The 27,649-nt window shown below is 47.5% G+C and overlaps 2 protein-coding genes and 1 pseudogene across 7 annotated transcripts in view; 1 reads left to right on the top strand and 2 right to left on the bottom strand.

Annotated features, from left to right (window-relative positions):
- The window catches only part of TNS2 (tensin 2), a 119,582-nt gene extending 95,424 nt beyond the window's left edge, over positions 1-24,158 (top strand). For 4 of the 5 annotated variants that reach the window (XM_066613867.1, XM_066613870.1, XM_066613868.1 and 1 more), the window contains 18 exons: positions 1,140-1,252; positions 2,467-2,527; positions 2,649-2,727; positions 3,608-3,737; positions 5,345-5,410; positions 7,170-7,286; positions 9,707-10,981; positions 11,465-11,612; positions 11,855-12,753; positions 14,767-14,853; positions 15,152-15,283; positions 16,064-16,156; positions 16,392-16,469; positions 17,398-17,475; positions 18,820-18,988; positions 19,216-19,284; positions 19,911-19,940; positions 20,921-24,158. In XM_066613867.1, coding sequence (XP_066469964.1) covers positions 1,140-1,252; positions 2,467-2,527; positions 2,649-2,727; positions 3,608-3,737; positions 5,345-5,410; positions 7,170-7,286; positions 9,707-10,981; positions 11,465-11,612; positions 11,855-12,753; positions 14,767-14,853; positions 15,152-15,283; positions 16,064-16,156; positions 16,392-16,469; positions 17,398-17,475; positions 18,820-18,988; positions 19,216-19,284; positions 19,911-19,940; positions 20,921-21,062 — 3,766 coding nt within the window. In that variant the 3' untranslated portion in view covers positions 21,063-24,158. Of the gene's footprint in view, positions 1-1,139; positions 1,253-2,466; positions 2,528-2,648; positions 2,728-3,607; positions 3,738-5,344; positions 5,411-7,169; positions 7,287-9,706; positions 10,982-11,464; positions 11,613-11,854; positions 12,754-14,766; positions 14,854-15,151; positions 15,284-15,405; positions 16,032-16,063; positions 16,157-16,391; positions 16,470-17,397; positions 17,476-18,819; positions 18,989-19,215; positions 19,285-19,910; positions 19,941-20,920 lie in introns of those variants that run through there. The other variant, XM_066613871.1, reaches the window with a different exon arrangement.
- LOC136643464 (5S ribosomal RNA) lies at positions 11,076-11,192 on the bottom strand (annotated as a pseudogene).
- Positions 24,159-25,637: 1,479 nt separating the features above from the next.
- Positions 25,638-27,649, bottom strand: part of SPRYD3 (SPRY domain containing 3) — a 72,508-nt gene continuing 70,496 nt past the window's right edge. For both annotated transcript variants that reach the window (XM_066613875.1, XM_066613874.1), the window contains exon 11: positions 25,638-27,399. In XM_066613875.1, the coding sequence (XP_066469972.1) occupies positions 27,265-27,399 (135 nt within the window). In that variant the 3' untranslated portion in view covers positions 25,638-27,264. The remainder of the gene's footprint in view (positions 27,400-27,649) is intronic.

Raw genomic sequence — 27,649 nt, forward strand, 5'->3', positions numbered from 1 at the left:
TAGATGACTACAACATGCTCTAGGTGGGGCTGCCTTTGAAGACTGCCTGCAAGCTACAATTGGTGCAGAATACTGCTGCCCATATGGTTGTGGGGGCTTGCTGGTTCAACTCAGTTGGGGTTGCTGCTTTGGCAGCTACTGTGACTGCCTGTTCATTTCCAGGCACAATTCAAGGTGCTAGGTTTGACTTTTAAGGCCCTTTACAGCTTGGGATCAAGGTGTTTGAAGGACCACCTTCCTTTTAATCTGACCTTTTAATGACTTTCTCTGAAGTCATAAGAGGGGGCACTTTTAACCATGATGCCATTGATGGAGGTGAGGGTGGCAAGAAATATGGCCTACTCAGTGGTGGCCTTCCCCAATTGTGGAACTCCTTCCCCTTGAAACTAAGAACTGCTTGGAGACATTTCTGCAGGGCCTTGGTTGGCAACCTTCAGTCTTGAAAGACTATGGTATAAGCCTACAGCACACAGTATTCCCAGGCGGTCTCCCATCCAAGTACTAACCAGGCCTGAACCTGCTTAGCTTCTAAGATCAGATGAGATCAGGCATCTGCAGGGCAACAGTTGCTGCAGGGTCTTAAAACCTAGTTATTCAGGATGGCTTTCGATGGCTGACATGATGGACTGCCATTTTAATTAGATGTAATTTTTAATGGTTTTTATGTGATCCACTGGGGCTTTTGTCTTTATTTTAATGTTTTATTATTATATGTTTTTAAATCTTGAAATTTAAAATTACAAGAGTGCCTTTTGAGTGCCCTTACTGGGAAAAGGATGGGGTAGAAATTCTTCAGTTAAAATGAGATCATATATGAGGATGCATGTGTGTTCCATGTGCATTTGATGTGCAATCTGTTGCCAGAGAACAGCTGCTTTTACCTGCCCTATGGGTGTGGTTCCCAAACTGTGAGCTGTGGCTCCTGGTGAGCCATGGAAACCAGCCATGTGGAATCCTTGAGAAGAACACATCACCCTATACAATGTATAGGATTGTAGCCCTAATGGAGAGCTGTGCCCAATGGCCCAGTATGTCAAGGGAGTGGCCCAGTAGTTCAAGAGAGTCGCCAATCAGAAAGATTTGGGGACCACTGGCCTAAGGACTCACCATTGACCCCTTCCTCCATTCCCTGTGGACAGGTACATCCATTATTTCAGTGGACTACTCTCCGGCACAATCAAGATGAACAGCAGCACGCTCTTTCTGCATCATGTTTTGCTCCCAACTATCCCCACGTTTGAGGCTGGAGGAGGTAAGTGCCATTGGGGGATCATGAAAAAGATATCCAGAAAACAACCCCCCCAATCCATCCAAATGCACATCAAGCATGTGAATACACACACAAAAAAAACTGCCAAAATTGTTCATGCTAGTCTGTTCTTATACCATTTGTAGATAGTTCTTTGGAGTTCCAAAGGATGAGTAAAGAGAGAGAAAATGAATGAAAGAAAATGATGAAAGTTTTAAAATTATGAATGGTATGGGAAAAGTAACTAGAGAAAAAGTTTTCTTCCTCTTGCATAACACTAGAACTTGGGGGTCACCCAGCAGAATTGATTGGCAGCAGTCAGTCAAAAGGAAATTTTTCTTTGTATAGCACATAATGAACTTATGGAATTCACTCCCATGAGGTGTGGCAAAGACCTTAGATGACTTTTTTAAACTGTTAAACAAATTCATGGCGGATATGCCTATCCATAGCCTCCAAAAGCTCAGTAGAGCCTCCATGTTCAGAAGCAATATGCTTGTAAGTACCAGGTGCTGTGGACCATCAGTGTTAAAGATGGTTGTTCTTGTGCCCTGTTTGTAGACTTTCTGGTGGCATTTGATTGGCCCTGTGGAAGACAGTGTGCTGGACTTGCTAGAGTGTCCTGTTCTTAAGCTTATGTTAGAACATGCACATACTGGAAAGCAATGCTATATGTGCAGGGCCATCCCTAACATGCCAATGAACCAAGCGAATCAATTGGGGATCACTATTCAAGGAGTATCCACCCAGCCAGAAGCAGAAGAGAAGTCCATGTTCTTATGCCGATTCTAGTGGATTCAACTCCCTCATGGAATCTGCAGTATTATTTCCAGGGTTGCAGAGTGAGTTCTTTGTGCAGGAAAGCTGTTCATGTGAATCTGATATGCGCCGGGTGTTGTGGATTCCATACAGCAAGAGTATGGATTTTGGTACTGGACATGGAACTGAGGATTTGTAAAATCAGACATGGGCACATGTATCTTCCAATGCTGTACGTACTATCATGTTCCTATTGGGAATTTATTCTCATTGCCCCTTTCTTCAGTTAATGTGTCGTCTATAAAATGTGTGCCCTACACTTCTTCCCACTTCTCATGGTGGTTTTCTCTCTGTCTACCTGCATCCTTCCCTAGTTTAGAGGCAAGGTGTGTTTTGACCTTCCAGCACAGAAGTGTATCTTTTTAACTTTGTAAAATAACTGATCTTGCTTCTCCTAGGCTATCAGCCTTTCCTGAAGATCTATCAGTCCATGCAGTTGGTCTATACCTCTGGAATCTAGTGAGTATAAGTTGACTTTCTCAAGAGGAACTGGCTAGCTCATCCTCTGGACTTTTCTGGCGTAGGGACCAGTCTCCTTGTCTTTGATCCTAACTCCCTTGTGTTTCTCTGTGACTTGCAGCAGCCTCCACGGTGCTGGTGGGAGTCAGAAGCTCTGCATCACCCTGGAGCCAGCCTTGCTTCTGAAGGGGGATGTCATGGTGAGTACAGCCAGCCACTTTAAGGTGGATCTAAGTATTACAAGAGAGATCCAGCTGCTGCCACCATGTGTTTGTTTCTTAGCTTTCCTCAATATTACATATGGCATGATGTGTGACATGACACTGCCACTCATTTCTCTGCCCCATCTCATGTGGAAACTGTCAGTGCATTGGATGTCATGCCATGCTGTGTGCTATACTGCAGACTATCAGGGAACTAGCACGCAAAGCCTTCTAGTGCCTGCAGGCCTCCAACAGTCAGAGAGAGAGAAAGAAGTAGTCTTTTTAATGCTTTTTTACTTCTCCTCCACTGTAGTTTAAATGTAAATTTATTTTAAAAATTCCATATTGCATTCTTCCGTGTTGGCTTTCATATCGTGTTAAATCATGGTTACTGATCTCAGTCAGTAAGCTCATAACCAGCAATGATTTAACCTGATATATTTAATATTCCCCTTGCAGTAATTCTGGATCCAGAACAAAGCTGCCAACTGTGCATGAAATCTGTGCAAACAGTTGAGCTAGAAGCAACTGTGTTTGTGCATTAGCAGATGTCTTGCTCTCCATGCCCTTAGCTCAGTGCTAGAGCACCTCTTTTGCATGTTGCAGATCCCAGATTCATTCAGTCCCTGGAAGCATCTCCAGGTACTGCTGGGAAAGACCCCTTTCTGAAACCCAGAAGAGTTGCTGCCAGCCAGTGTCCTGTACTCAGTATGGCACTAGGTGGACTAATGGTCTGACTCAGTAGAAGTTAGTTTCAGGGTGTGTGTGTGTGTAATGGGATAGTGATGAAAGCATATATACCAGCTAGGAAAACTACACTATCCAGCCACTATTGTGCCTACCTGTTTTTTTTTTCTCTCTCTCCCACCCGCACCAGGTGAAATGCTACCATAAGCAGATCCAAGGAACTGAGCGTGACATTGTGTTCTGTGTCCAATTTCACACTTGCACCATCCACAGCACCCAACTCTGGTTCAGCAAAGATGAGCTAGATGAAGCCTGGAGAGGTGAGAGGGAGATGCCTAATTCTAGAAATGAATGGTAACGGGTGTTCACCTCAAAGACATTCTTTCAGTTTTTGGAGGCAAGAGCCTGTTTTCATGGCTGTGATATGAAGGTTAATCCTGGGAATGAAAAAAAAAATTAGTCTTTCTCGTGGTATCCAAGATTCTTCATATCTTTGCTGCACAGACCAAAGATTGATTCACTTGTTCAGCAAAACCCATGGTAAATGAGTGTGTACTTGCTTGTGGGAGGCCTTGGGGTGAATCGCCAGCATTTCCAGTTTAGGGGATCTTGGGTAGCAGGTGCAGGGAGAGACTGTGGAGTGCCTGCAGCTGGCCTAGATGGACCTAGATGGACCAGTAGACTGATTCAATATAAGGCAGCCTCCTATGTTCACTTTTAAACTTTCTTGCAAGTAAAAAGCTCCTTGCCCAAAGACATTAGGAAGAGGGTTTGGGCGGAACATTCACTAACCCCCAAAATGGTATTAGCCCAGGATTTTGCTGAACATGTGTTTTGGTTCCAACATGGTGAGTCTGCCTGGATCTGCCTTTAAAAGGGGATTGGACAAGTTTCTGGAGGAAAAATCCATTACGGGTTACAAGCCATGGTGTGTATGTGCAACCTCCTGATTTTAGAAATGGGTTAAGTCAGAATGCCAGATGTAGGGGAGGGCACCAGGATGAGGTCTCTTGTTATCTGGTGTGCTCCCTGGGGCATTTGGTGGGCCGCTGTGAGATACAGGAAGCTGGACTAGATGGGCCTATGGCCTGATCCAATGGGGCTGTTCTTATGTTCTTATGATCTACTTCTGAAAGATTCCCTGCTATCTTCTCCCATCTTCTATCTTGTATGAACCCATCTTCTGTCTTGGGTCGAGACCCTGCTCTGTGTTGCAATCTCTTCTGAGATCAGGTGGGTGGTTACAAAGGCCAGAACTTTCTTGGCCATTGCACCCAGGTTCCAGAACTCCCTCACCCTTTCCTTGGTTGCCTCTTGTTTGGATATGACTTTGATGTAGTTGACATGGAGCTGTCTTTGAAGAACTCTGGAAATGTCGTTCCATGGAATGGGTAGGGATCACAAATGCAGAATTCTTACCACTGTACCAAATTACATTTCCCAGAATTATTTCAGAAACCATGAACAGCGTTGTTCCCAGAGGGGGGCACAGAGCTAAGTTTTGCAGGGCGCCTCAACAAGCCATATAAGCTGCCCCTCCCCTTTGCCGTCAGAGCCATTCTGGGTGGCGAGAGCAAAGCAGAGGAGACACCAACATGTTGCTCTTGCTGCCTGGAATAGCTCCAGTGATGAGGGGGAGGGACAGCTTGCACAGTGCATTGAGGCACCCTGCAAAACTGAGCGCTATGTCCCTCCTCTGGGAATGCCACTGCCCGTGAACATTAAAGTGGTGTAAACTGATACAAGTTTGCTAAGTAAACAGGGTCTCCAAAGAAACAAAACTTATCTCTCCTTAAAAGCTGTAAAATGGGTTTAAAGGGTTTTTCAGATTTGTGTGAATGTGACCTGTGAAGCAGATGACCACTCTGGGCTATCAGAATCTGGGCATGACCTTTAGTCTGTTCATCTCTCTGTGTTCTCTCCCCAGATGAACGATTCCCCTTTGAAGCAAGTGTGGAATTTATCTTCTCTTCCAGCCCAGAGAAAATTAAAGGTGGGTGAATGGTGGAGTTGAAGGGGCATGGATGGATGTATGACCATAAGCTTCTCTCAGGCATTACAGCCCTTGCTTGACCCAGAAGTCAGGTCCCAGGGCTGTGGTCAAAAGGCACCAGATGCAAGCATGTGCTGAAGCTAACTGGGTCTTGGGTGGGACCCTGCCTGGGACTCCCAGGTGCAGAAAAGAGTGACCAAAATGATTGATGGGCTGGGGCACCTCCCTTATGAGGAAAGGCTACAAAGTTTGGGGCTCTTTAGTCTAAAAAAAGAGGTGCCTGAGGGGGGACATGACTGAGGCATACAAAATTATGTAGGGGACGAATAGAGTGGATAGAGGGATGTTCTTTTCTCTCTCATACAACACTCAGAAAATTGAGTGTTGGGAGAGTTAGAACAGACAAAAGAAGATATTTCTTTACCTAGTGTTTAATTAGTGTCTGGAACTCCTTGCCACAGTTTGTGATGGCATCTGGCCTAGGTGCCTTTAAAAGGGGATTGGACAGATTTCTAGTTCATCACAGGTTACAAACCACATTAGGTATATTCAGCCTCCTAGTTTTAGAAATAGACTATCTCAAAATGCCAGCTTTAAGGGAGTGGCACCAGGATGCAGGTCTCTTATTGTTTTGTGTGCTCCCTGAGGCATCCAGTGGGCCACTGTGAGATACAGGAAGCTGTACTAGATGGACCCTTGGCCTGATCCAGCGGCGCTCTTCTCATGTATGCTGGCTTCATTTCCACAAAAGAAAGGTGGAATATCAGTGTAATTGGTCAGTAATGAAGATTATCCATTAATCTCTAAAACATTAGTAAAAAGTGGGAATCTTTGAGTCACTCCCAGCAGCTTAGCTTCTGAATTATCACAGCAGCAGAAACTCACTGACCTAACCGCTTGGCCGCGGCAGATACAAAGAGGGGTTGTATCTGCTCAAAACCAATGGCCAGTCAACATGACGGGAATGACTAAGGTTTCAGCGTGTTCATAATTAGATGCATATATACATATTTAAGATTATGAAGAGCAGGGGTTTGTGGAGGGAGAGTTTGTGTACTGGGTGTAGTAGTGTATTGCTGTGTGTTCTGTCCACAGAGGTGCATTAATTGCACATGCTTGCAAAATCCCTGTCAGTCAGGGCTGTTGTTCTTTTCTCCTAGAAGTGAATGGCTGACATGCATTTATACTGGAGACAGTAAAATTATGCACTCGGGCACACCACTGGAGTGAGGGGAGTTCAAAGCCTGTTTCTGTTTGCATAACCCTATCCTAGGTTCTGTTGGTCATATTGGAGTACAGTGGAAATTTGGCAATCTGCTTGCTTGCTTGCTGATTTGTTTATTTAGAAAGAAGAGAGAAATTTTGAAAATCTTGTCAACCTCATGTGACCCTAGAAAATAGCCTAGTTTATACATTTAAATAAACTTGTGCATAATCTGACCAAAAGTTGGCCTGCCAAAAGTTATAGGCTGCCATCAACCCCCTTGTTTGGAGTATGAATGGGAAATATTTTATTTATTCTAAAATATTGATATCTTACCTTTCTTTCCCACTGGGGAAACAAAGTTAACTTACATCCATTTAAAAAGAATGCAATATACAATGCAACATATTGTATTGTACACAAAAGGAAAACTTATGATAAAAAAACTAATTGACAGCTAGCTACAAAACCCTCTCGGAATCATCCTATCCAGTGTTCTTGGTTGGAGAGCAGGCTTACCAGTATTCCTTTGGTACCGACATTTTCTTATCACAGGCTGGGAGCCCTACAGGAACCATGCTGCTGCAACAGTGGATTACAATATCTCAGACCCTGTAGTGCGCTGGGACTCCTATGAGAACTTCAACCTGCACCATGAGGACAGCTTGGAAGGTATCTTGTAGGGCCCCATTTCAACCAGGCATTCCGAGAACCTCTTCTGAGCAGACAAACCCTGTTGCCATGTTATAAGCAAGGCTGTGTGTGTTTTGTAAATCTACATACGCCCAGAAGAAACCCGGACATCAGATGCAAAATTCATCATCCTGAGAGCTTCTAGATTCACTAAGGGTGCAATCCTAACCCCTTATGTCAGTGCTTTCCAGCAATGACATAAGGGCAATGCAGCTCCAAGGTAAAGGAACAAACATTCCCTTACTCTGAGGAGGCCTCCATGAGTGACACCCAACTGCAGGGTGCAGCACATGTCCTATTGGCTGGAAAGCACTGTGCTGGAAAGCACTGACATATAAGGGGTTAGGATTTCACCCTAAGACTATGAAGATAGGCTTACAGAGTCATAGCCACTGGGGGGCTTAGCTCATTTAGGAATATATCCTAATTAAATTCTTACATTTTATGTAAGTTTTAAACATCTCAGACTTTATGTTGGGGTTTTACAGTTTCATACTGCCTTATAATGGACCCTTTCCCCACCACAACGAGATGCACTCTTAGGCCCCTTTGCCATAACACTTCTGGGTATGGGATGCTTTGGGGTTTTGTTTTGCTTTCAGTGAGAATGGGCGCACATGCCTGCTGTGGGATGATGACCCACATAACTGAGACCTTTTTCACTCTGTACTGTGTGGGTGATTCAATCAGTACGAAGTGAGCCAGGGGACTCCCAGTAGACCTTCTCCTAGTTACACTTGGGGGAAGCTCAAATACCTTGATTTGGTATTTTAAAGTTTGAGACCTAGTCTTGGCAGGAAGGTGCATCCTTCCCCTTGCAACACAGACCACAGCGACTTTGTTGCTCCTGGGAGCAACAATCTCAACTTTTCCTGAGCCTTCCTGATTACAGTTTCCTCCTAATGTCCCCTTAAAGTAAACTCGTTAAGAACTAAAATAAATAAAATACCAAAAGGGAGTAATCAAATGGCAATTTAATAGTTGCGTCAGAGACCAGAAAAACTCGCAACAGGATGGAGTAAAACACCCTCCTCTTTCCCAGCAAGAGCTGATGTTTGAAGAAGGGAAGCTGTTGTGTTTGGAAAGTGAGTTAATGGAAAGAGTGCCATAAATGTTGGGGGTGGAGGATGATGGTGAGCTGGATTAATGAGTAATAACCTCTCAGGTCCGTATACATGGGGAAGAAAATGCACACTTGGCCATGCGGTGATGACTTGTTCCTCTTTGCTGAATACATTTCAGCATGATCATTAACCTTACTAAAACTGAAGAGAGACAGTGGCTTATAAGCAGTAGTGATCCTGGCCCTGGTGGTGCCCATGGCCGCAACCGCAACCTGCTGCCCTCTTCCCACCGGCCAGGCTGCCGCCCCACCTGGGTGCCCAGGGAGGCTGCACGCTACCTCCCTGACCCTCTGAAGGCCTCGAAAAGCCCTTGGAGGACTGAAAAAGATCATTTCCAGTTTCGCAGAGGAACCAGAAGTGAAGTTTTTGTCTTTAGAAAAAGGCATTCTGAGGACTGGAAGACTTCCCCAGCCCTCAGTATGCCTTCTAAGTGCATAAAAATGTCACTTCCAGTTTTACGGAGGACACAAAGAAGTGATGTATTTTTGCTCTCTGAGGGCTTTGCAAGGCTGTCAGGGAGGCAGCACATGGCTTCCACTGCCCTCAGAACACCTCTGGGGGAAAAGCCCTCAGGGATGGCATGCCTTGGATTGGCATGCCAGCTGATTAAGTGCCATGGGGGTATGGATGACAGTGCCACCCACCAGCCTGGTTCCTAGGACATATGTCCCTCTTACTCCCACTCAAGTATGCCTAGCTTATAAGGGGGTCAAAAGTGATTTGAGGAGAGTTTGGCTTCCTACAGTGTATACAAACTTTTAAAAAAAATCTCCTTCTCGCCTCTGGCTAAACAGATTTTGGAATCTTTTGAAACAATACAAACACTTGCAAAACCTGATCGCCAAAGGCAAACACGGTCATGTATACACTTCATTAACAGTAGCCTCTCTCTCAAATAACTTTCAGCATAATTGGGGGGTGGGTGGGTTATCATATCCTCATGGAACATACATGGAGTGAAACTAGCCATGGGCAGTTCTCAATCTGCATAGCATTTATACAAGCCAGCAAGTCAAATCCCTGCTGCAGCCATCAGTCTTCTCCCTCGGTCTTTGGGCATCAGATGGGGAGTCCACCCTTTTGTTGTTTGCTTAAAGTAGTGCGTGTATGTTCACTTATATATCCATTCTTTGTCTTGCCCAAAGTGCCTGAGTATAAGCCCTTGAATGTACTTAGATGCCTGATGGGGAGATTCCAGACCACACCTGTGGGGCGAGTGCTCAGATTTTCTAGTGCTCTCTACTGCCCCTGAATGGTATCTCTGCTCCTTTGCAGATGTCTCGCACACCCGGGGCCCTCTTGACGGAAGCCTCTATGCCAGGGTCAAGAAGAAAGCAGATCTGGGTAGCTACTCCTCTACCAATGGTAGCCCCTGCAGTCCAGAGTCCCCTCCACAGCAAGGGGGACGCCTCCTGTCCATTAGCAGTGACTCGGGGCACTCCTCCATGCTGACCGAGAAGGCAGATGACAACACGCCACCGTCCAGACCACAGCCTACGCCCGCCGAGAAAGAAGAACTAGATAGGCTCTTGGGTGGATTTGGTGTCCAGCCTCTGTCTCGGCAGCCAAGTGAAGGGAATTGTCGTCATGCTGTCCTCCCCTCTTCCAGTGCTACCAAAGAAAGAGAAACTGCCATTTTGGAAGATGATCTTCCCGACTTAGGTCAACCAGGAACCCTCTTTCCTTACCCAACGCAGCGCTCAGGCCTGACCCGCCATTGTTCCTGTCGCCTTGGTTATCGCTCCCACAGCCCCGAGAGGCCTCACAATGTGGCCTATTATAGACCCGATGGCACACTGGAGCGGCGGCAGCCAGTCTACAATGGTGGGCACCCCCACACGCACCCTGATGGATTTGAGGAGAAGCGACGAGTATATCGCTCTCTTTCTGACAGCATCCAGCCCCACTCCTTCCCCTTCGGCCACGACCCATTGTCCCCTCACAGTCCTAGCCGACGGGATCATGAGGAGCTGCTGATCTTGGAGGACCCTCCCACTTTCTTATGCCCATGCCAAGATTGCCAAGAGGCAGCTCGTGATGAGGCAAGAATCCCCACTGCTTCCTTCTATGGCCTACGTCTAGACCGGGAGCCTGATCTGTGGGGGATGGAGAACACGAGGCCATCCCTACTCCATCATCCCCTTCACCGGGGTGGGCAACCTGTGCCTCTCCTTATGCCCACTACCTATGGGCACCCTCATGTAACTCATGGGCAACATCAAGCTTTTAACTTTGAACCCAAGATGATGGCGGCACACCTAGGTCATGCTTACCCTGCCCACCAGCGGTCAAAAGTCATGGAAGAGACCACAGAGGTCTATCCCTACCCTCGCTTTGGTCCCGCGTACCCTCCAGTAGCACCCTACACATATGGCAGAGCCCCAGCCAAGGCCTGCATTTCCCCTTATGCCTCAGGATACTCAGGGTCTCCCCACTCAGGCTCTGTTTCACCAACCAGCCCGCCATACCCACCAAGCAGGAAGCATGGATACGAGCCCCTGGAGAGCAATGATGGATACTTACAGCCAGGACCTCCAGAGAGGCCATGTGGTAAGTGTGGTGATATTGACTGGTGTGGTGTGGGAGGGTGCCTGGGCTTCCAAGCCAATGGTTGCAGCCTTCAGTCTCGAGAGACTATGGTATAAGCCTACAGCACCCGGCATTCCCAGGCGGTCTCCCATCCAAGTACTAACCAGGCCTGACCCTGCTTAGCTTCCGAGATCAGACGAGATCAGGCAAGTGCAGGGTAACAGTTCCAAGCCAATGGGAGGAAGTTAAGGGAGTGGCATAAATAGCCAGCGAGCCTTTTCTCCCAACCCCCCACTGCTCCATGCTAAGTAACCAACGCCAGCTACCAGGCCCTGAGCTTTTTCTGCCCTGATGCCACCTGGGCCTCTTCCTAGGCAGCAGTGATTTCGTTATAGGAATCCCTGTTGTCCAAGGCTCAAGAATCTGGAACCTGTTGCATACAAACATGTGGACGTGGCTTGGCTGTGCTCTGGCCGACCCTGCCTCTCCTCTCCCTTTCTGCAGAGCTGCAAGACTGCAGGGAAGCCGTGCCCTGGCAAGATACCCCTCCCTCCTTGCAGCAGCATCGACAGGAGGTACGAGCTGCTTGTGCAGAGGCCTCTGGGCCCCCCATCCCTGTGCACACCAGCAGCCCAGTATTCAGCAACGACAGGTAAGTGTACCATAGAGAAAGGGAGTGCACACTTTTCTCAGCTCAGCGTTTTTTAAAAGACTGTTGCTACCTGTGGCATTTCATTGTACTGTTCGCGTGAGCAGCCTTGGGTTGCTCGGCAGGCTTGGGGGTGTATTTTTTTCTTGAGTAGCTGTGTATTGCCACACCAGCACGCAGGTGTTTTTCCTTTGTAAGCCAAGTGTAAGTCACAGTCTGTTAATGGTACGCTTGCTACCTTGCAGGCCTGGAACACATAAGCACATCAACAAGACTGGCAACCCCGCTGAACACGTGCTTCAGTTGAGCCCTGAGGAGCTGGCTCCTCCTGGCTGGAAAAGAAGCCCAGAAAGGATGGCTTCATCAAGCAGCCCCACGCATTCTCCAGCCCCGATGCAAGCCTTCACCCACCTCCCCACCTTCAGACCTCAAGCTAATGGGACTCCCCTGAAACTAGGTCTCCAGTTGCCACAGCCCTATTCTCGCTCCCAGGGCCTGTCCAGCCCACCGCATGTTGCCTCCTCGCCCACAGTCAAAAACGGTGTCTTGCAAGAGATCCAGCCACATCAGGATGGTTCAGAGATGTCTAGCCCTTGTCCCACAGCTGTCTCCCACGAGATGTCTGGTGAAGATGTCTTAGGGCACCAGCTAGGCCCAGTTATAGAGGGACAGGCCCAGAGGAGCAGCTCAGGTGTTCCCTGCCACAGCCAGACCCCGGCCAGCTGCAGAACAGTGTCCAGTGCTCCAGCCTCGCCTCAGATCGCGGCAACTTGTAACGGGCGTCCGCACAGTGAAAGAACTGGACCCGAGTTGAACACCCTTCCTCGTTGTCCCAACAGCACACCTTCTCTTGGGCCCTGCTCAGTCAGTGTCCAGCAGCCAGCCCTTGGCTACAGTTTTGTTGACATGCAGGGCTCACCAACTCCAGCCTTCCCCATTGCAACAGCCTACTACACAGGTGTAGAGAGCAACTTCTCCAGCCGGGATCACCTCTGTGAACCACAGCAACCTCCGTTACCTGAGAAACATCACACACTAGCAACTAGAAATTGGGAGAGGAGCTCCCCGCCTGGTCGCAGCCCTGGGTCCGCTCACCATGTTACCTTTGCACCTGGTGTACCTGATGGCAGTACACCTGGCCCAGGTAAAAACTGCTTTACGATGAATATTCAGCAAGGATGGAGAGAAGAGAACTTTAGCTCCCTGATTCCCTTTTTTTTATGAGGTTTCTGCTCGCTAAGTCCCCAGCTATGGCCCTGTATTTCTCAGCAGCAGACTGTCTCAAAGCTGACTGCCTCTTGCCCTGACTGTCTCAAAGTGATCTACAAACTCAGAAAAAGTTCAGCCCTCTTTCCTGGGAGTGTACAACTCAAAATGCAAGTGAGGGGTTGCTTGAATGCTCCCACACATGCATGTAGAAAACTAGAATGGCAGGTGGAGGCCTGAATCCTTGTCCCTGACAATCTAGCTTTCTGTAGAGGGGTGCATTCAATCGTGCAGTCACCACGTACAATCTGAAGTGGTTTGCATCTGAGGACTGTACCGCATGATATTTCTGAATGAATAGTTCAGGCTAATCTTGCCTCGCAGTACCTCCATAAGGTACTCACTTCAAACCAGAGCTCTTAAGGGCTTAGCCCTGTGGCCATTTTTCAGTACAGAGTTTGGATCAGGAACGTGGATGAACATAGGTGCCCAGCTTACCACGTGTTAAGGTTTTCTGCCTGTGGTCATCTTGATTAATGCAAACATGGCGCTGAGTTTTTTTCTCCTGCCATACATTCCATTGTAACATAAAGTGTCTAAATGGTAAATGATAAATGTAATAATACACATTGACAGGGTATGGTTTGATCCAGGTTTTTCCCGCTCAGAACAAAAGCAGTAAAAGAAACAAGTAATAGGACAGGTAACATGTGGCATAATGACCAAGGAGTAGTTCAGAAGATGAAAAGATAAACTGGTGTATCTGTACTGTTGTTGTGTAGTGTGTATCACTGAGACTACAGCTGCTGAGTCACATGATGGAATTCTCCCCAATGCCCTCATTTCCCACCCCACCTTACCTTCCAAGCTGAAAGGGAGCATTTCAGGGGGCAGGCGCGGCTTCCACTTTTGCTGGAGTGCTTCCCAGGCTCAGGTTTACTACCCTGCCTGCTGTCTTGTGAGCACATGGCCTAAAAGGCTGAGCCATGAACCAGCAATTTGTGCCTTCTTGATCCAGGTCTCACTTCTACCATGAACTCATTCAGAGGCCTTCAACAAGCTGCTATTCTCTCAGCCTCGGCCCCTAACACTCCCCTTCTCCCCCACTGCAATTTGGGGATAACCAACATCATGCCACTGGCCCATTTAGCTTAGCCTGCACTGCCTGGTAGCATTCCTCTAAGTTTGCATGCAGAGGTATGGAGATGCATGTGATTGAACGTGAGATCTTCTGCATCCAAAGCATATGCTCTACCACTGAGTTATGACCCTTCCTCCACAAAATGTTTGACCAGTCTTACAAGATTATTGTAGGAGTCACTGAAAATAATGCATGTGAAATACTTGAATGCTCTACAGCAGGGGTGTCCAAAGTTTCTGGTAGGAGGGCCACATTGTCTCTGACACTGTGTCAGGGGCCGGGGGGGGGGGGAAGAATTAATTTACATTTAAAATTTGAAGAAATTTACATAAGTTTACATAAATTAATATATTAAAGTTGAACTTATATGAATGAATGAAGGTCTTGCAATAGCTCAAGGCCTATAAAGGGCCTTGCACAAAGCAACACCAGCCTTTCCTTTGCTGCCACTATTGCATCACATATGTGAAACAGCAAGCAGTGGAAGAAGCCCTCATCCCACAACTCACGCGAGAGGTCAAACAGTCACCCTCACGCTGACAGCAGTTGCATCGGGCCAGTGTGGGCTACAACAAATCTCAGAGGGCCAGAAGCTCATTGGAGACTGGGGGCTCTGTGAGGGCCGCATTGAGAGGCCTCGAGGGCCGCAAGTGGCCCCAGGGCCGGGGTTTGGGCACCCCTGCTCTACAGCACTGTATGCTCACATATACTGTATGTTGTTAATGTTGCCCCCTTTATTAGACATTCCAAGGTCTTTTGTTTCTTTGCTTGGGTGCAAGAAGTAACTTATTCCAGTTGACTTTCTTCCAGATCCACAGCAAGAGAATCAAGTCAGCGTCAAATTTGTGCAAGATACATCAAAGTTCTGGTACAAGCCTCATTTGTCACGGGACCAAGGTAAAGTACCATTAATGTCCAAGCACTTTTACCTGTTAAGGTTGGGATTTGATAAGAACAGTAGCTGATTCTGCCTTCCTCTAGGAGGTTCCTGAAGGGAAAGTTATGAAAAGAAGTTTAAAGCATTAAGGGTAGGAAGCAGAGTGGATAGAGAGCCCTTTTCACACCAGAAAGTTCCAGGGAGACTGACGATTGCCGGACCTTATTTTGAAGAATTATATAGTAAAGCAGCAAATCCTGCCCTGATAGAACTTCACAAGATGCTCACCAACTGTTTGCTCCTTCTCTTCCTGAGCAGCCATTGCCCTCCTGAAGGACAAGGAACCAGGCACCTTCCTCATCCGAGACAGTAACTCCTTCCAGGGGGCCTACGGCCTGGCTCTGAAGGTGGCAACGCCTCCACCCAACAGCATCAACCACTCCACCAAAGGTGAAGAAAACCCCCAAAACCTCCTGACTTGCAACTCCAAAAGAGAGACTGCCTTCCCAGCAGGCAGTTGCGCTTTCTAAAATATACGATGCTTACGTTTGTCTCATGGTTCCCCTTCCCAGAAAGGCCACTACAGGACCAGCTTGCATGGAAGGAGAGAGCCCTGGAGACTTCCCTTTGCAATGATCTGGTGGTACAAGACAGAAAGGAGCAGGCAACATGGCCACTGGTGTCTGTTGTCTTCCATTAGTTACTGTATTGAGGGAAGTGGGTCCACAAGTCAGTGACAGCACCTTGCCCCAGGTGCAGTTCCTGGCATCTCAGTAGGACTGGGGAAGGCCCCTGTCTGAAACCCTGGAGAATTGCTTCTAGTCAGAGTAAAGAGCCGAGTTGGATGGAGCAGCAGCCTGAATAAGTAGCAGATGGCAGCTTCGTATGTTCACCCGCTCCTGGGCAAAGAACCTGCTCTCAGCTTTGCACAGAACTAGTTCTACCACTCATGACATTGCTATGCCTTAGAGAGAGGGGGAGTGCCAAGAATTGAGAGGTGTACAGATTCCCTGAGCCCCTTCTTGCTCCCAACTCATGGTCCCAGTTGGGTCCCTCCCTATCCATATATCCTCTCCAGAATACCCAACTCTTCTGCCAGGATTGCAGTGAGTCTCCTGAGCTTTCGTTTCTGCTAAGCAGAGCCCTTCCCAAGAAGCTGCCACATAGGAGGAGAGACACAGGGGATAGAACAGTACTTGAAAGTGTCTCTCATCCTTCTTTCTGCTGTAGGAGACCCAGCTGAGCAGCTGGTGCGCCATTTTCTTATTGAGACTGGGCCCAAGGGGGTGAAGATCAAGGGCTGCAACAATGAACCCTATTTTGGTGAGTGGCAGTAAAGAAAGCAGGCATTCCACCTGTGCCAACCCTACAGATCTAGGGGAGGATGACCACCTCCAGGAGGCTGGCACTAGGAAAAAATTGTGCTCTTCCCTAAGGAAGTTTTGGATTGAGTAAGGAGGGAGATGCTGTGTTGTAGGCAAGGTGGGAAGGAAAGAGTTTGGGATGTTGGGCTGTAGCCCTCACCTGTCCCTCACTGTGCCTGTCCTCCTTTTTGCAGGAAGCTTGCCAGCCCTGGTATCCCAGCATTCCATCACCCCCATCTCCTTGCCTTGCTGCCTCCACATCCCAAGCAAAGGTGAGCCCTTGAGAGAAAGAGCTGAAATCTGAAGAAATGCATTATAAGTCCTGATGAGCTCTTCGCCTGGTAACATGAAAGGAGAGAGGATGGTGGTTAGGAATTGTGGGGAAGGAGACAGATTTGCACCTCTGCAGGAAATAGCAATTAACGAGTTTAGCTACTGCCATGACTTTACACCCTGCCATCCACGCTGCTTTGTTGGAGAGTCGTGACTAAGGGCCCAATCCTCTCCAATTTTCCAGTACTGATGCAGCTGTGCCAGCAGGGTGTGTGTTGCATCCTGTGATAGGGGCTGTCATGGAGGCCTCCTTAAGGCAGGGGAACATTTGTTCCCTCACCACAGGGCTGCATTGTGGTTGCCTCTGTGCTGGAAAGTTGGTTAGGATTGGGCCCCAAGAGACTGAGCTAAAAATCATGTGCCACAAATCTCTTTCAGTCACAGCTCCCCCCCCCCCACTTGTGGTAATGCTAACCTACTTCATAGGGTTGTTGTGAGGTCTGCAACAAGAAAATGGATGTGAAGTGCTGGGAGCACTTGAAAGAGCTATGTACGCCAATCCTCCTAGTTCCTAGTATGCATAAACTGGCCAGCATCACCACCACAGTCCTGGGAAGGTTTACAGAAGCTGAATGGGCATCACTGTGTCCCCCCACCTAGTACTAAAAGCAGACATCTAGATGTAGCCTGGTCTCAGCCTCCTGGGTGCTTTTATTTATTCATCACATATGGGGTGGTATATTGTCGTCACCACCACCATCTAGGTTAGACTGAAAGAGGCTGGCTTAGCCAACATACTTGGGAGCCCAGTAGGGATTTGGACTTGGGTCTCTCCTGTCTAAGCCCAAGACTGTAACCTCTGTTTCATGCTGACTCTCTACATCTTGGACACTGTCACTTCCTCTCTGTCTGTCTTTCACTTTTCAGATCTCATGGAGGCGAGCCCAGAGTTGGCTGTACCCACCAATATGAGCACGGCTGCTGACCTGCTGAAGCAAGGAGCAGGTAAACATCCAAGTTGAGAGAGAGGGCCGTCTGTGCATGTGCGTGACTAGGGGGAATATAATGGCCGGACATAGTGATGACAATATTTTCTTTAGATATACAGCAATTTAATGAAATAATTATAGGTAAGGGCTGTGTTGCTAACATATTCATTAGTTATTTGATTTTTCTCTGTAAACTGCTTTGTGAACTTTTTGTTGAAAAGCGGTACCGTATTTTTCGCTCCTTAAGACGCACTTTTCCCCCCCCAAAAAGTGGGGGGGGAAGTGTGTGCGTCTTATGGAGCGAATACTGCAAAGCTGCAGGCGTTCTCAGGGCAGCAGAGCCTCCTTAGCAGGTGCTTCTGCCCCTGACCAGGGTCCTGCCTGTGCTCAATGGTAATGCAAATGCAAATGCAATGGTAATACAAATGCAAATTGAAATGCAAATGCAGGCACTCAGTGGTAATGCAAATGTTCAGCACTTAGTGACAATGCACTTGCAGAAAAATACTACAGTACCTCATGCTACCAGTGCAAGGATGATAAAGCAGAAAAGGCTAGCATATAAAATTCCTTTTAAACTAGAGGTAGTAAAATATGCTAAGGAGCATGGAAACAGGGCAGCGGAGAGACATATTTTATTACACTATTTGGTTCAGAATATTTTTTTCCCTGTTTTCCTCCTCTAAAAACTAGGTGCGTCTTATGGTCAGGTGCGTCTTATAGAGCGAAAAATACAGTATATAAATACTGTTAACCATAATAATATTCATCCTCAACTGATTATGTTCAGTGGGCCCTCCTTACCCTCGAGTTCAGCATCGGCAGACTTGTGTATCTGTGGATGCCGTGCCTGCAGCTGAAAGGTCCTAGAACGCCCCCTGGATGTGACTGCAAGGCACTTCTGGAGTACACTGGCATAGTCCACTCTCGTCCAGAGGTATTCTGAGGCACAGGGAGGCCTTCTGGTCGCATCTGGGAGGCTTTCTGAGAAGGCTGCATATTACTTCTGGAGGGCCGGGCATGACCCATTGGTAAGTAATTATCGTGCTGTGCCAGGTTCACCAGCAGATTTCATTATTTGCAGCATTCGGTATCTGTAGGGGGTCCTGGAATAGATTCCCCCATAGCTACCGAGGACCCACTGTGTCCTCAGATCCAAATTCCATACCAGGGCTAAGCTACGTTCTAACCAGGAGTCACAGTCCTGAATTTGTTAATAGTTAATGCAGACTTGTTCCACAACTTATTTTGCTGTTAGTAGTCAAGTGGAGGAAGATTTCCATGTTGTACGGAAGGCACAAAGCCTTTTTTCTGGACATGGGTGACCACTCTCTCTCTCCCCCCCCATCCCAAAATCTAGCCTGCAGTGTGCTATACCTGAGCTCTGTGGAAACGGAGTCCCTGACAGGCCCACAGGCTGTGGCCAAGGCAACCACCACCACGCTGAGCACCACACCTCGTCCTTCTGCCAGCATTGTGCACTTCAAGGTGTCGGCCCAGGGCATCACACTCACAGACAACCAGAGAAAGTGAGTTGATCTACAACAGGATTACCACCCCTGCTTGGCCTGGCTTCTTGGCCTGGTATCTTCCTTTCCCAGTCCCTGCTATGGCAGTGCCATCTTTCCAGCCCATCTCAACATGCTGTGCTCTTCTCCCTTCCTGCTATTGAGCATCTGTTATGGAAGAGCTCCAGCACGGTTGAGCACTCTGTCCTCGCTCCTTCCCTTGATTCAGAACTTTCTTCTTCTTGCAGGCTTTTCTTCCGGCGCCATTATCCTGTCAATAGCGTCACCTTCTGCAGCACGGATCCCCAGGACAGGAGGTAACCACCTGACTTGGCCACATGGCACACTCATGCCATGACTGGAGAAGTTTGCTTTTCCACATATGAAACTTGTGCGCACACAGGGCCCTTGGCACTGTTACTACTTTATGAGAAGTTAAGACATTGCCATTGCCTTAAAGTTGTGGAAGACCACCTGGAAGAGGCTGGTCTGTATGACCCCTTGGGTGCTGGAGAGGGCTTATTCCATCCCAGCCCCTGTGCTTTGGATCTGGTCTACGCCTGTAGCAAAGAGAGGTGGAAAGTGCAGAGGTTGTAGAGTGGACTCTTACCATTTCAGGCTCTGGGTGCACTTGAATGTTTCCCATATGTTTAAAAAAATACCCCACAGTTGAAAACCTGGCACAGCAGGGAGTGACCTGGGAATAGCCCCCCCTCCCCCTGTGCTGGTTTGTTTTACATTTGCAGACACATTCTTACATGGAGGAGTATTAAACAACAAAGGCACCTCCCCACCTGCAACACTAAGTAATAGAATTGACTGTAGTGTCCGGGAGCCTGCTATCGCATCCTGCCCCCTGAGCAGACTGGCCTGCAGAGACAGAGGGGCCAAGGGGAGTAAATGCATCCGCGCTCACGTGACATGACTCTTTCTTTAATTGCAGGTGGGCTAACCCGGATGGCACCACATCCAAGTAAGTGTTGAGAAAGCCAAACTCATCCTGTTAACTTGTCAGAGACAAAGGGTAGGCATTGTTCAAATCCGTGGGTGTTCTGGGAACAGGATCTGTAGGTGGGCCCATAGAGGAACCTCCAGGTGCACCTGGAGGTGCCCTCTAGTCATGTCCAGGGGTGTTCTGAGGTGCAGGAAGGCTGCGTACTGCCTCTTCATGTCTTGGAGGGCCTGCTGAAGGCCACTAAGATGCACTGAACCTCCCCACGCCTCAGAACACCTCCAGACATGGCTGGAGGGCACCTCCAGTTGCATCTGGAGGTCCCCTATGGGCCCACCTACGGATTCTGTTCCCAGAACCCCCATGGATGCCAGCATCCAACTATACTGTATGTTTCTTCTCCCTGTGTGGAGAAGGGGTTTATAGCTTCGCTTTCTTCTCCCGCTCACTCCATGCACAGGGGATTCAAAATGTTGTCCTTTCCGGTGGAGTAAGCATAGAGCTCTGTTCCTGTCTTGCTTGCTGTAATGCGACAAGGAATTTTTTTAGAGCTACACTAAGAACAATTATTCATTTGTCTTTTCTCCTAGCCTTACCTTTAGACCAGCAGTTCCCAAACAGAATATGGGTCATGGTGCACTTCTTTCACAGCAGCCTCTTCTCCTGGGTGCTGTCATCTTGGATTATGTTAGATCTCACACAATTCAACATGGCGGTGTCCGGGAGAGCTAGGAAGAAGAGGCTACCAGGGACACCTCATTGCACTTCTATGAGTTTCCCATAGCACTGTGGTACCACAGTGGACAGTTTGGGAACTGCTGCCTTAAATGGTTAGGGTGAGAGAAGACTAGCAACACTGTTTTCTTGACATGGCAGTACCTCAACAATTGTCTTATAGCAGGTCAGCACATCATAAACTTAGGGCAGGTGCAAGTGGCGGAGTCAGAATTCAGAACTGCCCACACACACACTCTTATGAAAGGATGCTCTGTCTCTTCCAGGATCTTCGGCTTTGTGGCCAAGAAGCAGGGTAGCCCATGTGAGAACGTCTGCCACCTCTTTGCTGAGCTAGACCCCGAGCAGCCAGCATCAGCCATTGTCAACTTCATTACCAAGGTTATGCTGGGGACTCATCGGAGATGAAGGGAGCTGGGAGGCTAGTCCAGGCCTTCTGCCTGGCATTTGCTCCTCTGCAACTTGACCACTGCTCCATATCATTCATGTGAAGGAAGCCCCTGCAATGGGGAGAAGCTCTGATTGGGCCAGCAGGCAGGCCTAGGGAAATCCTCTCTAGTGATTGTCTGCTTCCACCCCTGCTCTTTCCCCTTTTCACCCACTGCTCTCTCTGTAAGCGGAAAGAGGCAGAGACTGAGCCACCAGGATAGCATCCCATGACAGGAGTAAAGATTGCATGTCTCCTTGCATCTTCTTGCTAGCGGAGAGAACATCGGCAGGAATTTGGCACACAGCTGCATGTCTCCTCCTGTCAGCAGGCCTTTCTGTGAGAATAGCCAAAGATCCATGGCTCAGCCAGGGGCTAACGTCACGGGGAAGCAATGAAGATGTGAAGCTGTCTGTAAATACAGCATCTCATACAGTCATGGTAAAAGAAGGGAGTTCGAATTACTCCGGACAGGTCAAGATGTGGCACTACCCAGGCTTTAGATGTATTGTATTCTGTGGGCTAAGCTCTGGATTGTGGCAAACATAAATCCTGGTTTGTGGTTGGGGACCCTGGCTTCCATTTCTCCACTGCAAAGATGCCAAGAGTAGTGCTGTTTGTAAGGTAGACTGTCTCCCTTATCCTGTTGTTTTTTTTTTTTGGGGGGGGGGGAGAGAGAAAGCAACTGGGTGAAGAAGTTTGCATGGAAAGGTGGTAGGCAAGAGTGAGTACTTGCCTCAGCTTCCTTGCAAATCATTCAGGGACTTTACAGCAGAGAAGTAACAGCCAGTGTTCCCAGTTCTACATTTACCTCCAACTGTGTGTAAATTAGCCCATCATTACAGTTCATTTCCATTGGGCCTATAATCTCCTAAACTTATGCAACTACTTCAGTTGGGAAACAAGATGTTAAGAAACCGTGATCGATTATAGAAGCTGTCTACACTAGGATTACAGCTCTTTAAGGCTGTCCTCAGTGAGATTTTAAAATGCCTCTTCTGCTTTTTTTCTGCTTATTAACCAGAGGCTCAAATGAGCTGAAAGAGGGGAAGACCTTGTGCAGCTGAAGACTTTTGACGTGCTTTGCCTTCCTGATGTTGGGAGTTAACTCCTCTGGCACTATTTACAGGACAGTTTATCTTCAATGGGTGGAATTCAGTGCAATAGAAGAACACAAAGCCCTATGAATAGTCCAAGAACGTCAGTGAAGGTTTTCTGTAACTTTAGGTCACGTCAGGGAGAAGGCAGAAAGGCATGTACCAAACATAGGGTCTTCAGCCACACTGCAAACCTGATTTGCAGTCAGAGGTATTTTAAGCCTCATTAGTGAAAATACCCCAGTTGTGTTAACAAGGCCCATAGCCCAAAGGGTCTCTACTATGCATAGCAGGAAGATCAGGCCTGAATAGCTGCAGCTGCTTTGCACAAAATGTGAGCCCATCCACTGAAGCAGTTACTGTGAGTACAAGGTACCTTGGCTGCCTTTCTCCAGGTTCTATGATGGTGCAGCATTTGTGGCATTGGGCAAGTGTATGTGATAAAGGAGTCTAGGGTGGAGATGAGAGAGGTGGCTGAATCTCATGAAAGAGCAGGGGACGTGTGCAGTTTATCTTGGTGGGAGTGTCGCTCTCTCACTGAAGGGGGGGGCTGCAAAGGCTGTCCTTCCTCCATGACAAAAAGGCAAGATGATCTGTGGGGGTTACCTGACCCCTCATTGTCATCATCTATAAAATGGCTTTGCCTTGTTAAGTGTTCCTTAAAGTCCTCCTCCTGTGTGAAGGTAGTCTCATTTCTTTAACAGAAATATACATACAAGTGTTGAATTAGGGGGTGGGCTCCTGGGCCTGCAGTTGCACTGATTGATTGGGGAATTTTTACCTCATGTGCCTTCTTCCCCCACCAGGGAACTCTAGGGGGGGAAAGCTGTTCCTGCAGCTGTTAGGGCATGGAAACCCATCTTCTTCAAGGAAACTCTTATTTGTTTGACCTAAAAGTGTAGCAAAGTGGTTCTGCCTTGTCCTTTCCTTGCTGGTACCTGAAACTGGAGGTGGAAGCTGAAACTGGAGGTGCTAGCTTAAAAGTGGTTATATTTGCTTTACTGAATTCAGTTCTGAAGAACTTCAGAAGCTGACCGACTCGTACTGGAATAAGTCTAATGAACATGAATTCTTCAGTATTTTATAGCGTGTACGCACACACACCCCCAACAGCTAACATATTTTTTAACTATCAGCTTTCTGCACCTGGCAGGTCAAGCTTCCACCATTCATATTCTACAACACTACTATAAGTAGAGGAGGTTTATCCCTAATTCTGCCTGGGCCACAGGTGTTCATATTTGGTCCCTGTTGCGTATATGCAACATTGGGCAGAAATGGCTTAATACCTCTGTACATACATGCAAGAGTGAGTGGTCACGTGGAAAGGAACAAGAATAGGTGAAATGCAGAAATCTTGGCAAGGCAGAGGCCCTATGCAGACCTGTTTCAGAAACAGGTTTTCACGCATGCGTTACCTACATCTTTCTAGATTTTTCCTTCCTTATAAATTAGAGACTGGGCTTAAAAAGAAAAAACTGAAAATGTGTGGGTCTGTATCTATTACCAGTTTGGACAGCTGCTTCCACTTCAAGTCATAGGTTACTCCTTATACATAAATCCATCAAGCACTGCTATCGCACATAATTTTCACTGGTGGGACACACTGAAACAAATTCAAGATGACTGCAGTTGTGCCTTATTTGTGTGCATCTCCCCTGCCTTTTTAGGCACCTCTGAGCGGGGCAAGCCATATGGTTTGCAGCAGGTGGCGGCAGAAATGGGGCAATGCCATTAGCTTCCAACTCTCTGAGAGGGAAAAGGGGAGAGTTTGGATTTAGTACAGAGTTCTATTTTTGTCTAATAAAGAATTTATATATGAGTGTTAGGCAGAGATGTCTTGATAATATATTATCTATGCAGGGGGGGGTAGTAGCACTAAGCCTGGTTATTTTTTATATCTGTATTTTTCTCCCTTGTGTACAAATGGCAATGTAATTCCTGTTTACTCCTTAAAATTAACACACAAGAAAAACAGTATCCACAGTGCCTGCTCTGGCTTTTTCAACACATGAGTGTGCTGCTTTAACTCTCGTCTCATCTGCCTTATTTCAGCAGGGGCATGGGTTGCAGAGTTTTATCCAACTAGGTTTGTTCCCGTGCAGTATGAACACCTAGTAGCCTAAGGCCAAAAAGGCTGACATCAGCAGGCCCCAGCCACCCATCACTCTTGATGGACCCAGATTTTTGCTCATTACCTAAAAGTTGCATTATGATTCAGCTACCCCGCTGGAGGCTACCTGCACTGCAGGCCCCTCTTGTTGACTAGGCAAAAAAATACATCCTCTCTCTGAAAATCAAACAGCATCTCTCATGTTGCAAGAATTCTTACTGACCCCACAACAGAGGTTTGGCTACTCCAACTCTTTTCATGCCATCACCCCTACAAATAAATGAAGTATGAGACTGGGGCCCTATGACCGATTCTGCCCATCCCATTTCACCCTGACTCTTCACACCAACCCTGTGACATAACAGCCTGCACTGTGAGGCAAGACAGTGAGAAGAGGCTGTTACATCAAGAACTCAGTACCATTATTGGACTGGATCCAAGCCTTTTCCTGCACAGGCATTGAAAGATTGCTGTAATCCCTCCCAATGAGGCTTTATGACCCCATTAGGCTCACAACTCACAGATTGAGAAACACTGAGCTATGCAACCTTGTATATGCAATCCTGTATAGGATATCCTAGACTCAGCTACATATTATGCACAAAGGAAGACACACCTTCTCTAAGACAAGTTTCTGAGCCCTGTATTGTATCCTAACCAGTATGACATGAGTTTCCCCAAAACAGGTGGGAGAAGAGAAGGGGATTGTTGGAAGAGCTAGCCTTGGATAGGGGGATAGTGGCTGCTCCAGCACTGGTGGTTTAGTGTGTCTCTCTGATTCTCCTTGGTGTTGCTGGTGATTAGATTTTGCAGGGAGAAGAGATGCAGTAGCCTTTCCAGCAAGTCCTGTGCCTGTCCTATCAGTCTTCTACTCCCCACTTTTTACTATCCAAACATTAAAACTCATTGATGTTTTTTCCTGGTAAGAGAATAAGGACAAACTGAAGAACTGGGAAGAAAGGCAGGCAGCACATGAAACTGTAAGTCTGAATAAAGATAAGGCAGCAAAAGCAGTAAATGCACATTAAACAAGGTAGAAGCATCTTCAAGTGCTGGATAAATATGGAAATTTCAGCTTTACTGAGTATATAAAGATTCTGTCAACAGCAATGCAGCGAGAAAGAGGCACACAGAGCTAGATAAGAGAGTGCTCTCTTTAGACGTGTATCCTCAAGCTGCACAGCCCCAGAGCAGGCCACAATAGGGAGGGAGATACATTAGTTTGGCTCCCTCCAAAGGCGGTTGCTTGCATTATTTCACAGCTTCCCCCATCTTGCCCCATATATTCTGCAGGGGGGGGGAGAATATAGCATTCATCAGTAAAACCAGTAAAACAGCAGCCTTAGTCACAGTTGAAAATGGATGAAATCTCATTCTCAAAAATCAGCAAGGGTTGCTGATAAGACAACATTTAAGCCTGAAGTGTCTTTGCCCCACACACTATAGAACAGGATGGTCACAACAGCACCAGGTGACAAAGTACACCAGAGAGGGGAGACAGTACACAATCTTCAGTCTCATTCCCAGAGAACTGTCACTTGTCCAGGAAGGCTGCCTAAGAGCTGCAGTCTGTATTGGCTTGTCTTTTACCTGCCTGGTACCCCAACCCTGAAGGAAGCTGATGCTCTTGGATTTCTCCTACTACGTATTAGCCATATCTGCCCCAAATGGCATCAAGACAGCCTTCAGGCTCTCATTTTTTAACCCTTCCCGCATAACTGTTAACTTCAGAGGAAGAACAGGCAAGGGCTACAACAGAGCAAGCACAATGCAGAGAACAAGTGACCCAGAGGATCAATACAAGAGGCAGCGCTGCACACTCAGGACTAGCACTAGTTATGGGGAGGGAAGAGTTAATCTTCTGAAATGAACTGCAGGGCATGATTTGTGTTCCATGCCTCTCCCTCCCCTCCCCCCACCCCAACATGACAGGTAAAGTGAACTGACACATACAGCAGCACTGCACCCAGAAAACTGCATCCAATCCCCCGTCCCCAGCCAGCATTCTCCTATACATACCTGCTACCCTATTTGGGGTAAATAAATACCTGTGAGGGTGGGAAAAAGAACTGCCCACCCTCACAGAAGACCTGAAGGCATCCCGGCACAACTCACAAAAGAGAATTCTGTAACAGGGCTCCTGCATCAACTTTTTAAAGGAGACAGTGTGGATGAAGCTGGTCCTATCACACAGAAAAAATACAGATTCCCTTTCTCTTCCCCTTCCCAAGACACCTAGCATTCTCTCACACCAGCCTCAAAACTGGCACAGGGTCCTCTTGTAGGAAAGACGGTAGGGGCCCATTATCTTCTAAGAGCAAAGGAGTTTTAGCTGGAAAAATGAGCATATGCAAGGAGGAAGGGGGGAATTTGCTGCACAGTGAGGGATCCAAAGAAAGACAGGCTAAGAAATGGTTAAGACTCTATAGGGCTAGCATGTAACAGGTGAAGAGGGGTGACAAGTGTCCAATATATTTGCAGCAATGTCACATGGTCCATGGTAAAGAGGAGCTGCAGAGTTCCATGAGCAACTCCACCAACATACCCCATTGTGCCCTATACATGCTTGCAGTATGGAACCAATGAGCTAAACAAGGCCACTTCTCAGCCTTCTTTCCAAAGATCAGGGAGTGACTATCACCCATTTCAAAGCCACACTGCCCGCTCAGGGAAGCGCAGATGAAACGTGGTGAGTAGGGCGAGTCTTGGGCTCCTCAGACCAGCTTGGATACGCAAGGCTCAAGATTTTTTCCAGCATCAGGCAGCACAAGGACCTAACAGGAGCTGCTATCAAGCAGGAAAGAGACAAGATACATGGCTCAGATGATGACAGACACCTATATGGCCCCACAGACAAAATGTTGCCTCTTAAGACAGAGGCTGGAAGTGCAGTGATGAACATCCCCAAGCAATCAATTGGCCAGCCCCAAGGAATGGCAGAAGGAGTGATGGGATTCCTGGTCTCCCCGATCCTTAGCCGCTGAGTGGGTGCAGATCCACCTTGACTTTCTCCCCACTGCTCAGCATGCCAATGGTAGGGTAAAAACCCCCAGATGGAACCACAGCATCTTTCTTGCCAATAATCTTGCCATTGCGTGTGAAGAACACCTGGAAGTGAAAAAAAAAAAAGGAAGTGAAAGTCAGAACTGTTAAGAGTCAGCTGAGCTGCTGAATCTGTATTTGCTGAACCAGGCAGAGGAAGAAAAGATCCTGGTGTGAACCGATTGGTCGTCAAGATATGCGGCAGGAAGTGAGCACAAGACCAGCTTCTGCAAACCCAGCCTTGGTTGACTATCAGCTCCAGAGGGACGGAGGTAAGCTATTTTAATACTGCAATTAAAGTGCAAAAACTACCTAA

Source organism: Tiliqua scincoides, chromosome 2 (genome assembly GCF_035046505.1).
Source record: "Tiliqua scincoides isolate rTilSci1 chromosome 2, rTilSci1.hap2, whole genome shotgun sequence".
Classification (NCBI taxonomy): Eukaryota; Metazoa; Chordata; class Lepidosauria; order Squamata; family Scincidae; genus Tiliqua; species Tiliqua scincoides.